General features: G+C 38.6%; 1 protein-coding gene across 1 annotated transcript in view; it reads left to right on the top strand.

Annotated features, from left to right (window-relative positions):
- The window catches only part of esyt2b (extended synaptotagmin-like protein 2b), a 39,884-nt gene that overhangs the window by 20,765 nt on the left and 5,460 nt on the right, over nt 1–13,659 (top strand). Inside the window, exons 8-16 of the mRNA XM_082547662.1 lie at nt 1,120–1,240; nt 2,566–2,742; nt 2,950–3,032; nt 3,399–3,447; nt 4,430–4,519; nt 4,618–4,713; nt 10,213–10,287; nt 11,551–11,637; nt 11,747–11,896. Coding sequence (XP_082403788.1) covers nt 1,120–1,240; nt 2,566–2,742; nt 2,950–3,032; nt 3,399–3,447; nt 4,430–4,519; nt 4,618–4,713; nt 10,213–10,287; nt 11,551–11,637; nt 11,747–11,896 — 928 coding nt within the window. The remainder of the gene's footprint in view (nt 1–1,119; nt 1,241–2,565; nt 2,743–2,949; nt 3,033–3,398; nt 3,448–4,429; nt 4,520–4,617; nt 4,714–10,212; nt 10,288–11,550; nt 11,638–11,746; nt 11,897–13,659) is intronic.

Below are 13,659 nucleotides of genomic sequence, written 5' to 3' on the forward strand. Positions count from 1 at the left end.
CTAAGCCTTAGCCTTAGCTAGCCTTAGCCTAGCTTTCACCAGCTAGAATTTATCATTTATCCCCAGTGATAACTTTACATTATTTTCTTGATTGTTTCAAGATTGACTTTGTTTAAGTGGTAGAACTTACTTTAAATAAAATTTAATTAGTGCAGTACACCTAAATATTAAGTTACAATAAACAGGAAACGGATAATGCTGTGGCAAGCTAGCTATAGTTTGATAGCTTGTCACTGCAGTTTTTGGACTTTATGTTTCTGTTTGTCTAAAATTACACACACTGTTAATTGTTAAAGATTACACATTTCTGTGTTGTTATTTCTATATGACAAAACCAAAGGTTAAACTTTGACTAAATATGGAGTTTACTGTAGTTTCTCCATGCAGTGATCACTGTAGCAAGTAGAGTTTTACTGTTAAAAACTGTGGGCACCTAGAAAGCACAGAGCACAAGTACATCAGGTGTGTGTTAGCAAATGTCTAGTTTAAAAAAAATTCACCCACTTTTCATCAGCTTACATTTTTGTACTTTTCTTTCTTTGCAGACTATTTTAAAGATTGTGTTTATAGGTGTCCTCAGAAAACATCCACTTCCAGGTGATGTCTTAGACAATTTACAAATGCCCCTGATTACAATGGTCACATTATAATATATATGGACATCTGGCCCATAATAATAATAACCATTCTTCGAGGGACATGCTGAGCAATAACCCAGCACGATAAGTTTTATTGTAATTTGATTTTTTTTGCTAGCCATGATTGCAATTTTCCAGCTGTGCCACAGTAAGTAAATGAATAAAGGAAACGTCTGATGGAAATGTCATCCTGTGACCTCACTGTCATTGTTGTCATTCACCATTGAATCATTAGTGGATCAGACAGACATTCAGACGTTTGTTGGCTAACAGCAGCAGCATGCTTGAACTCACTCCAATTTTCCTGCTGTCGTCGCGCATGTTAAACAGAAACATGCTAAACTATGCTTAGATTAAAAGAGAACATTTATAACCCAAGGGCACCCTTATTGTCTTTTAAATAATTTATCGCTTCATTCTGTTTATTTTCTTTTTTTTCTCCCCTCTCTCATCATCCCCACCTCCTCCCTTGTATTTACAGTGGCTTCTCTGACAGTCTGATTCAAGACATTATCTGCAGTTATTTGGTATTGCCCAACCGAATCACTATCCCACTGGTCGGAACGGTGGAGCTGGCCAAGCTGCGCTTTCCAATGCCAAAGGTACAAATGCACTTGTTACAATACATCCAATAAGGATGAGCTGCTCTTCTAAGTGTTTTAATAGTTCGTAAGCAGACAGTTTCACACGAGGAGCTCATGGTTAGTACGTTAAAGCTCGTCAGTAGTAAAAAATATCTCCCAGGGTTTTGTAGTTAATTCTCAGTGCTAACGCAGAATAAAACTAAAGAACCATAACAATAAAAAATGCAGCAAAGGTTGTATTCCTGGAACTTGTATCCATGGCAACAAAATGAAAAAAGTTTCACTGCAGGCCACATCCTTATTATATTTAAAAAGGTTTCAAGGGTTCAAAACAGGAATAAAAAAGAAACAACTAAAATCTTACCACACATCATATATTCATTACAGCCTTTGGAAAAAAAGGAGACATTGAAAAGATAACAAAGAACTCGTCTTTCTGATATCAGACGGCAGGATGTTTTGCCAACATACAGTACTATGCGTCACATATACAGTACTTTGATAAACTCTGAGTCACCCCTCATTTCTTTATATTTTACTTCCAAGGAGCCTTGAGCAACAGGTCCTACCTCCTTGACTTTAATGGTCATCTTTATTTACTAGACTTTCATCTGGCAAGGAAGCATATGTGATGGAATGATTTCCATGATAACAATGTAGCCTTGTTATATCCACCATCACTTTTAGGTTAATAAGGCCTTGTATTTTAAAATAAAGTCATTTAATATGTTAATCCATTAAAAACTCAGTAGGAAAATTAAAAGTAGATAATGTGCCGCACAATAATTAGGCAAGAAAATAAGAAAATAAACGCAGGTCTGATTTTATATATCAGTGGCAATTCTTACTGCTTTCTTTCAGGCAAATGTTTTTATTAAATATTAAAGAAAGGAAAAACATTTGACAATGGAAAAATTAAACAAAATAAAAGCCCTATTCTGCAGTAGAAAGTCTAGATTAGTCCTCTATTTATCCAGGTAATCATGGGATATATATATATATATATACACATACATATATGCTAATACATTCTAGGTATATGTATGTGTATGTAAGAAAAGGTTAGCTTATTAAATTTACATAAATTTGCATTTCTTTTTCTTAAATATTAAAGTAGCTGTTATGTTTTATTGTGGTGCGTTTTTTACAAACCACACATTTAAATAAAGTCTGCTAAATTATGAATTGTGAAATGAATTAGTATTTTTGTTATTACTTTATTGTGGTAATGAGTCATGTTTCCTCTTATACTACTAATGTCCTCCCATTACAGAAATCTTCACGTCTTATAAACTCTATAAGCTTTTTCAGACTTTAACACATGTGTCTGCATGGCTCCACAGGGAGTCCTAAGGATTCACTTCCTGGAGGCTCAAGATCTAGAAGGGAAGGATACATTTCTGGGAGGGTTGATCAAAGGCAAGTCTGACCCCTATGGTATCCTGCAGATCGGCAACCAGCTGTTTCAGAGCAAGACAATTAAGGAAAGCCTTAATCCCAAGTGGAACGAAGTGTACGAGGTGAGAGTTGGGGATGTCTTTTAGAGCAGGAAGAGCTTTTACGGTCGTTTGTTGCCACCGAAAAAGCTAGTCTGTTTCCCATTGTTATGTGCCATTGTTTTCCACTTGTCTTATTTATACCTCCTGCTGGTTTGCATGACAGGTAATCTATTTATTGACCTCCTGTGCCAGTTTGAATGAGCTTCAGTTTGTTCTTGTGTTCATCAGGCACTGGTGTATGAGCACTCAGGTCAGCATCTTGAGATTGAGCTATTTGATGAGGATCCAGACCAAGATGACTTCCTGGGGAGGTGAGTGTCTTTGTCATTTCCTAACCCGCTGAGATGTTATTGCACTTATTTCATTTAAAACAAAGCTCTGGTGTACCAGCGCTGATAACTGGTAAGAGCAATCTTTGATGTATTGCGGGACATATAGTCAACAAAATTAAGATAAATACAGCTATGTTTACTCATAATGGAAGTGTAGAAGTGTTATCCCCAGTTACCGGCCCAAGGGCAAATTTCATTGATTTTTACCCCAAGGCTGTAATGCTACACCCAGTGCTATTAACACAAAGCAGTCAATCGATATCTGGACCCCCTGTGTTTAGATTAATTGGTGCGATTTTACTGTTTGCTGTCCCAATTTCCATAATTATTTGTCCTTATTTACAGCCTCATGATTGATATGACAGAGCTGCACAAAGAACAGAAAGTTGATATGGTAAGCTGCTTTGTTCACAATAATATTATCAGTTTAATTACTTTAAAGCGTATAAATTATACATCTTAAAGTAACCGTCAGGCTCAGTCATATTGCTTTCTTGTAAGGAGTAAGATGTGACAGGTAAACAGCTAACCAGACTTTAGCCATGAATGACACCCACCAGCAACTCTAAAGTTCACTCGTTAACACTTTATATGTCGACTCACCTCTGCCAGCCTTAAACGAAGTTACTTTGGTGACACATAATCCCTGTAAAAACTGGGATTATTGGAGAGTACGCCGGCTTAGTTTCAGTTGGTGAGCACAGCAACTTTGCTTGTTTGAGTTTATTTTGTTAGTTTTACTTCAGCTTTTATTAAGTTGAGTTTTAGTTTTTAGTTTTTTAATCACTATGGTATGGTAGCCATATGTCAGAGGCAGAACCTTTTGAAAGCAGTTGACTCACAGCCTTGTAGACATCTGGAGTCTGATGAGTAAAAACGTCCATCAAAGCCTAATCAGGCAATTTCTGATAAAGTTTTACTAAAGTAACAAATATTAAAACTTCCACTATATTTTTTTAACTTCCATTAGTTGCTTTTCAAAGTTCACAAAAGTGTTTCAGTTACTTTTTTACCAAGAGTCTGTTTCTATTTTTATTGTAGTACTTAAATGTTTTATTTTCACTTCTAGTTTTACTTTTTAGTTTATGTTTAGCTAACTATAATAACACTGGATATGTTGACTGATATATAGTAATGATAGAAATGATTAGGTAATTATGAGTTTGTTACCTTTGGATTTAAGGTGTTTGAGAGTCCATGCAGATTTGAGATAGGCACTGATCTGATCATCTAAATCTTCGCAGTAAACTAAACCACCAAATTGTTCTGTTTTAGCACAGCTCCTAAAAGCTTTACAAATGATTTTTAAGCCTGGTTTGTTCCTGTCATCGACTGAATGGAAATATTGACGTACTTGTTTGGCCACATTGTTGCAGTGGTTTGATCTTGAAGAAGCAACTACTGGGAAACTCCACCTGAAACTGGAGTGGCTATCGCTGCTCTCCACTTCTGAGAAATTGGACCAGGTACTGCATGTAACAATAAGGCTTCATCGCTTTAACACAAGGACGTGTTCTCTGCATTTGCAGCTGTAAAACATGTCTAACTTGTCCTTCATGTTTAGGTTCTGCAAAGCGTGCGTGCAGACAGAAGCCTTGCCAACAACGGACTGTCATCTGCGCTGCTGGTGGTCTATCTGGACTCAGCAAAGAACCTGCCAGTAAGATGATGCAATGCTCATTTTAGTTTGACGCTGTAGCTTGTGCAAAAATATAGCTTTAGGCTTACACAGGCTTCTTGTTCTTTACCCAAAACAGTAAAGATTAGTGGTCTGTGTAGTAAAGATTCACATACTTTTACTATAGTTTTTTTTTTATTTGTGACTGAAGTGATTGCATTAGTCTACTACAAAAAGCATTTTCATATTTTTTCCAGGACATTATATACTTACCAGACACTTTATTGGGTACACTTGTTTAACTCATTTATATCAGCCAATCACATGGCAGCAGGTCAGTGTATATAGGCAAGTGCACATGGTCAAGTTGACCTTGTCAAATTCAAACTGAGCATCAGAATGGGGAAGAAAGATGCTAGGCAGGGTTGTCTGAGTATTTCAGAATGTGCTGATTTACTGGGATTTTCCCACACAGCCGTCTCCTGGGTTTGCAGAGAATGGTCTGAAAAAGAGAAAATATCCAGTGAGCTGCAGTTCTCTGGGTGAAAATCCCTAGTTGATGCCAAAGGTCAGATGAGAATGACCAGACTGCTTAAAACTGGTAGGAAGGTAATAATAACTCAAATAACCACTTGTTACAACCAAGGTGTTCAGAACAGCATCTCTGAATGCACTGAGTGCCACTCCTGTGACCTAAAAAAAAGGAAACCAAGATTTTCTTGACACACTTTGGGTTCCTTAGTACCAAGTGAGCATCATTTAAACTCCACAGCCTACCTGAGTATTGTTGCTGACTATGTCCATCTCTTTATGACCATAGCGTACCCATCTTCAGATGGCTGCTTCCTAGATGATAACACACCATGTCACAAAGCTCAGATCATCTCAAACTGGTTCCTTGAAAATGACAATGAGTTAACTATACTCAAATGGTCTCCACAGTCACCAGATATCAGTCCAATAGAGCAGTTTTTTTTGTGTAGTGGAACAGAAGATTTCCATGATCGGTGTTCAGTCAGCCGGTCTTCAGCGACTGTGTGATAATATCATGTCAGTATTTACCAAAAATCAGAGGACTGTTTCCATCAATTAACGCTTTCCTGAAGCCAAAATGAGGTCTAACTTGGTACTCACAAGGTATACCTAATAAAGTGTCGGTAAAGCTCAAGGATTCTGTGTTAGGGCTATATTGGGCAATATTGTTTTGCTTTTGTTAGAGGATAAACTTGAACCTTCAAATTGCTGACTAAATGCATTTTTGACGTTTATGTAATGAGATTAGAAAATGTTTTATAATACCCAAAGTGGTCAAATTGACCTCTTGTCTGATATTTGTTTGTTTGTTTGTTTGTTTTTTTACCTTTATTATATAAATACTTTAGCTCTTTCAGTTCTCATAACTTCCCCGTTTCCTCTTAATTTTCTTTCCTCTTCACCCAAGAGCGTCTTCTCAGGCAGCTTAGGCTGTGGAAACTTAAGTGAGAGGAGAGCTTCTGGCCTAGTCTTTTGTGAGAGCAATACTTCAGAGTATAAAACAATATGTGTGAGTTCCCCGGTACTTTTCCATCTTTATAGTGCTAGCAGTAGCGGTATGCAATGTTGGGTTGGGTTGAGCCCGTGCAAACATGAATCTTAAAGCATGCGTTAGCTGCATGGTTGTGAAGGAATGTTTACTGAAAAATAACCAGTAACATGAGGCAGACACTTCACTTCAAGGACTCAGCTATACTGTGCCTGCTAGTTAGCCTGCAGCATATTCTTCTTAATCAGTTGCTCAGTTCAAGGCCCAAGTATAAAATGTCAGGCGTAGAAAGAGCTCGCTGGCAGAGCTCATAATGATGTTTCACATTAGTGTATAGCTGTACAGATACAGAAAGTCTGTAGCTTGTTAAAAAAGATCCAGCACCTTTAAGTCTCCCCTATAGGGAACATCCTCATTATTTTGACATATGTTTTCATTGTTAGCTGTATGCCCTGCTCCAATATCAGCCCAATATCTGCTGCGTCTGATTTATCTAACAGTTATCCATGCTATTCATATTTCAGCACAAATTTCAACACGTTTTTTGTGGGCCTTTCCCCCCCCCCTCATGTCTCTTACCCATGCCGAGTCATTCCCGTCCTACTAACTGTGGGTGTGATTTTCTCCCCCAAATCTCCTTGTGGCTTAAAGAGCAACCTGTCAGATTTCACCTATGACGGGTTGAAGCAAGTCTCAGTCTTTAAGGCGCTGAAGGTAATGTGGGAAAAATGGACTGCATGTACAGAACGTACACCCTGTGTCTCACCTGTGCCGGTCCTCAAGTGCACCATCCAGTCATGTGATCGTGATGGCTATCAGACGTGCAAAGTGAACTGTGGTTTTTGAAAAAATGTGCATGAAGATGGATGATCGCACTGACTGTCTGAGCCTTTGTTGTGCCGTCCTGAATTGTTGTCATATTTTCCCTACTTTTGCATGCAGAAGTACAATATTGGTTTCAGGTTTTTCTAAAGTGAAATGATGGGTCACTTGATTGCTTTAAAAAGGCAGTTAACAATGGCACATCTATAGAACAATACAGTTCTGAGAACACCTTTTGTGCCTTTGTGTTGAAGAACCCGATCATGTTAAAGCTCAGGAATTCAGGATAAGGACTTGATGCTTGTTGGGCCAGCATTTCCACATTTCTTCTTCTGTAGCTCATATTTGCCAGACAAATACACAGATAAAGTAGACACTAGGTAGTGACACAGATTAGTCTAAGTAAATGTTATGTGAGGAGACTGGTAGAAGTAGAAACCGGCTTTCATTATCTTGTTTACCAGTGATCAGAACAGATGATCTAGTGTGTTACAAAAGATACGTTTCAGGTTGCACCATTCCAAAAATCAGTGTTGCATAATTCTAGTTAGCACGAGTCGTTTCCTTTTATTTACCTTCCTACTTCTAGGAAGTTTAAAGCCTCCTATTGTATCGCACTGACTGTGACACTCCCTTTGTTTGATATGAGCCAGTGAAACTCACTGAAGCATTGTGCTGGAGGGCAGCAGGAGTACAAATGTTTTGTTGTTGCACTCAGTCGTTCAGTCTGTGTCACCGTGGCAGCAGGGCCGGCTGCTAGCTGGATGGTAGACTGAGCTGCTGCATCTTATTTTCTTACTAATGAATTTCAAACCACTGTGAGTCTGACACCATTTTACGTGTTGTTTCCTTCAGCCTGTCCATGCTGAGATAAAAATCTATTCAAGTGAAATTGTTTTTGTGGGTGCGTTACCCATATAGTGACTTAGAGCTTAAAGCATTGGAAGCTGTGGGATTTTTTTTTGTAAACTGCCATACACACATAGCTTCACCAGCCAGTCCGGACAGCAAGGTTGCTGAAAAATAGAGCTAATACACCATGCTGCCTCTGTGTAGTAGGTCATGTGTTAAATCTTAATGGGCACGTCTTCACATGTTTGTAATGCATGCAGAAAACAGGAGGAAAGAGCAGCAAGTGCCAAAAATGTCTGCACTATTTTCACATGTGTGTTTAAGACAAACAAGAAAAGGGGCAACTGTTCTAGGGCACATTTCATACCTGACTTATTTACATTTGCACTTCAGTGAGAGTCTGAGGCCCCGGGTTATGCTCCCTTGTGATCGTGGACAGCTGAGGACACCAGGGATACTTAGCTGTTTTTATTATACTACTTTCTTGACTGCTCAGAGAATATATGCACAGTTGGTGCCCTTGCAGTGTAGAGTCTGTGCGGACGGGTCCTAAAAAAATAGTGGGTATAGTTTTATCTGCACACTGTGATTATAAAATCTATGAGATGAAGACCTTTATGTCCTCATGTGTGCATCAAGTATAGCATGAGTGTAATGGGACTCCCTAATGCACAAACCCCGTGCTGATTGGCTCATATGTTTCATATTATTTAAAAAAAAAAGATTTTATTTTATTCTTAGTTATTATTTAATTTGAAAAAAAAATGTAGAAACATATATATGATTTGGTTATAAGTTAATATGTATCATTGTAGGCTGTAAAAGTTTTTATAATAGACAGAATGTAAAATCTCTTACTGGTTCTGTTAGTGCATAATAGAATCACTATGAGCATCGTGTCACAGTCTGAAAATGATACACACAAAATTCTGATTCTCATTTATTAATAACAGAGCAATAATAAACAGCAAAACAAAAATACTTCATACAAAATCAAACAATGCATGTCAGGCATTGCTGCATCTTCCACTGTCTGATACCGCATCAGTCACAGGAAACTGTTTCCTCCTCCGATAACGTCAAAAAAGGAAACAGAATCAGTCAGTTATAACTGAAAAGATGCAAACTGTAATCCAGCAGAGGAGAAGAGATTTTCTCTAATCACACATTTAAACTCATGCGTGATGAAGGAAAAACAAATGAAAATGGATATAGAGGAACAGCAGAGATTCTACCTTCACAGAAAGAATTTATTTTGTTCACAGTTCACTTTATACATAGAACACAGAATCTCTACTATACAGATAAAAGTACTAGGGTGCCTACACTTTACACCTAGAGGAGCTGCTTGATCATAGAAACCCATGAAATGAAGCTCCCGGCATACAGTTTATATGCTGATATTAATGCCAGAGGAGGATTTGGACTTTTATAGAGCCAGCAGAGCATTTGCAACGATCCTCCTCAGCAGTCAGAGACCCTGCTCTGTAACTTTACATGCTCATTTTATGACTGGCTGACTTGCGGTGATTCCTAAAAACTTCCACTTTGCACAATACTCCTACAGAGTTGATCTGAGGAAGGAAAATTGTTGCAGTGGTGGCATGTTGTTACAGCACCACCCTTGAACTAAGCGAGCTCTGTAGAACGACTCGTTCTTTCACAAACGCTTGTAAAGATAGACTGCATGCTTGATTTTAATCACCTGTGGCTCTGGGGACTAAAAACACCTGAATACAAAGATTAGGAGGCGTGTCCCAATTCTTTTGGACATGTAGTTTAAACAAGTTAAAAACAGATATTGTATGAATTATGTAAAAACTTGTGAAAGTATTTCTGTGTATTTCTGTTCAATACGTGGTGCGTTAAAGTGTCTTTATTATCAGCCTGCATGTTCAATGGGAGGCTTAATTGTAATGCTGGTGAGAAACATTTGTCAAACTCAAGCGACATCCTCAAGAGAATGGATTAGATGATGAGAAAATGAAGGCTTTTCCTCTGTTGTCACAGACCTTGGCCTGTAGATATGTAGGGTATTATTATTCTGAGAGGAATACTGAATAATACGTAGCTGTCAAAGCCCAGCATGCTAAATTTAGCCCGCAGAGGAGACAAAGCTCGGCTGTCTCCTTGGTTGCCGCTCTGCCTGCAGCCCTGCTTGTCAGAATGTACGGTAATGCTCCTTCCTGTTTGAACTACAGGCTCTCTCACCGTTGTGTGCTTGATTGAGTCTCCACTTGAGCTGCTGTTTGAATGTTTGAGTGCAATTATGTTGTCCCTCAGTTGATTTTTGTGCCACAGTGGGGTACATGGCGCTAACACTCTTCTGTCTGATTCTCTATTAGTCTGCTAAGAAGAATACCAGCGACCCCAGCCCTTATGTTCATTTCAGAGTTGGACATAAAACTCTTGAAAGTAAGGTGAGTCGTGGAAGTATCCATTAAAGTTATTATGCTGTGTCATTGTATCGTAGCTCTGTATTCCTGGAATGTTGTGTCGATTATTTATTTTTTTTGCAATTGTGCATTTTATTCGTAGAATAATGTGTCACTTAGTAAGTCATAAAAAAGACTTCTGGGCAATCAAGCTGTTATATGTAATTACATATAACTATTTGAGGCGTTCTTTTAGCGATATACTTCCTTCTGACTGTAGCATTAAAAAAGAGATGAAATGAAATTGTTGTTGTAAAATAAAGAACGTTAAATGAGGAATTGCTACCACCAACACCCAGTTAACTGCACAGCTTAAGAGCTTTCAGTCTGACACGATGATTGGCTGTTTCTCACGGGAAATTTCTATCCTAGCATTCAGAAGGGAAATGTAAACGAGGAAGATCTGCTGGGCTGATTTTATTGCAGGCGTGAGCTGTTGGAGGTTTACTGCGATGGAGCCTGTTTGCACTTATGAAAGTGTTTGAGTATGAACACAGTCCTGCGTTCATATTCAAACTGGCTCTGTGCTCCAGGACTTTGGATTTAAAATGAAGCAATGAAACCATGAGCCCATCCTCAGCTTCAGTATGAGGCTGCAGGAATGACTGCTGTTTCACTTTTTGAGAGGAAGTAATTGGATGAGAGCTGTTAAATTACTCATTAGACCCTAATTTAGACAGAGGTGAGAAAAATTAAATCAAATTCAAAAGTTTGTCATTACATTTGGGATGAAAGCGGGACACCCGAGTTATTGCTTTTGTGTAAAACGAACCCCGTGGCACTGTGTAATCTTAATTTTAACTCTGTGATTGCATGATTGTTGACACATGATTCATAAAGAAACTCAGCCACATTTTTAGATTCACAAACTTCCAGTCCAAGCCAAAGAAGTGTTTGATGGATTTGCACTTTTAGATCTCTTTATCAGATCATCTTACATCTTCAGCTTATGTCACATGACTGATACAGTACAGTGGTAAAGTTGGTGGTTTAGCCATAAAAATAATCTCTCCTCACTTAGTGTGAGGAGTTTGGTTGTCTGGGGTTAAATGCATGTAAAGCTGAATAATCAGGCTTTTTAGAAACCTCAAGGTGTAAATCAAGTACTGTTAGGGGTTTAAAAGAAGATGCAGAACTGCTGGAGTGGAGAGTAGAAGACCAAGCAGAGGATAAATGTTATATGAGATATAAGATCAGATTTGTCATTGTATTAACAACCAGCAAATGGCTACTTATCTGCCCATAAAGATCCGGTACAAGACTAAGGAGCCCCTGTGGGAAGACTGTTTTTCATTCCTGGTCCATAACCCGAGGAGGCAGGAGCTCGAGGTGGAGGTAACTCTTCAAAATGTCACGGACAACATCTGTTTTCTTTATAAGATCGTACGCTGACGCAGATTAAGTAACTGACATTTCTAAAAGGAGATCTTTGCTTTTTGCACAGGTAAAAGACGACAAGAACAAATGCACTCTGGGTAACTTGACGGTGCCTTTGAGTAGCCTGCTGGTGGAGAAGGACATGACGCTGAATCAGCGTTTTCCCCTCAAGAATTCTGGGCCCAGCTCCACCATCAAACTTAAGATGGCTCTGAGGGTAAAAACAGGCTGCATCTCTTCTCTGCAGCTGCGTTGAGGATGGATGGGTTATTCATTTCAGGCTTAGGAGACCAGAACAGATGTTCACAATCTGTTAATTCAAATAGAACTGACTGATACAGTATGTCTAAATTAAAGATACAGCACACTGAGTATGTAATAAATTGAAAAAGCTTACAATAGTGATAGATTTACCTCTATAAACATTTCATTTCTAGTCCACAACCAGGTGAAGTAACGGCTTGGTTCATTCCATAGGAAGTCAGTCAAATCTGAGAAAAGCTCCCAGCTGAATCCAAATACTGGACACTTTAAAGGCCTGGCAATTTTTATAGTGTTAATATAAAGTTATTTTTAAGTGGTGCTCACTGATTTTTCATGGAGTAATCCTCACCTTCCCTGGCAGATTTAATCAGTTGGAGCTGGTTAGTTAGCCAATTAATCCAGCCATGTCATGAGGTTGGTTGAAAACGTTTTATCTGACGCATTTTAGACTAAGCAGAGAAACATTAGCGGCAAAGGTTTGGTTAATAATCATCAGATTTTAAAAAAATAAAAAGAGAAAAAATCAGACCCTAACCTAACCTCTGCGGCTCCTCTGAGTATTTATATTTAATGCAGTATATTGTAATGCCGGGCTTTTTGGGACGAAGACTAATGTCTTTCAGCAACACTGTCTTTACTGCAGTTGCTGGAGTGTACTTAACTCCCAGTTAAGAGCAGAAAAGAGCCGCCTCACTGCCCTGAAAGCCCGACTTTCACAAAGTGTGGAAACACAAAACAGTGGCTGTTCTTGCAAATAGATTTTTACTGAAGTGGCAACCTGGAAACCGACTGTAGTTAGTTAATCTAGTTAACAATGTGCCCCTGGCTAGCTTCAACTGTAAATAAATAAAACTGTAAATGGATTTGCTTATAGCATGTCATGTTTGAGAAGATAAACTGTTTAATCTGTTTGCAGTACATTACAATATATCTTATATAGTGTGAATTTTGGGAATATTCTGATTATATTTTTTTTTCTGTGATAATGATTATCATAATAATTCAGGAAAGAGAGCGGTCCTGCATACTCTGAAGCCTGTTAGGATATTTGCTATTGATTACTACTGTCAGTGTAGCAGTTACTAGTTAGTAGTTTGCAACTCTCCCTACAGGGAACAAAGTAACCCGGCTCATTAACTCAGTTCAGCAGCAGACTTTGAAGTTTGAGAGTCGATACATATAGGAAAATGACTCGGCTCTGTAACATGTTCCACATGTTTGCAGGTTCTAACTTATGAATGATGCAGTAAAAGACAGTCAGGTTGGGCTTGATCTTTTCACACAGGTGTGTCTTTATCAGCCCATCAGTTGCAAAGCCAACAAGTCGCGTGCGTAACATTCCTTCAGAATGGGGCAGATCCAGGATGACGCAGAGACAGCCCTGGTGTTTAAGTGCAGCTCAACAAGTTTAACCTCCTGGGACCCAATGAATGAGAGCAAAATTGAGTATTTTGGTCTAAATAACCCAAAATGTGATGCCCACATACATGGACTCCAGGTCCTAGGACGTTAAATAAGAAGCTGCAGGATTCACATTTATAGGGGACTGTGATGTCAGCGTGTTTGACACTCTGGAGGAATATTTCCAGGATTCATTTGTGAGTCTTCTGTAAAATCTGAGACTCTGACATTGATTTATTTCTCTTTTATTTAGTTAACAGCATTTTTCACTCTGAAACTGTGGGGCTTAGTGGCTTAATGAAAATTGGAACAGGC

Source organism: Aulonocara stuartgranti (genome assembly GCF_965226115.1).
Source record: "Aulonocara stuartgranti genome assembly, chromosome: 9".
Classification (NCBI taxonomy): Eukaryota; Metazoa; Chordata; class Actinopteri; order Cichliformes; family Cichlidae; genus Aulonocara; species Aulonocara stuartgranti.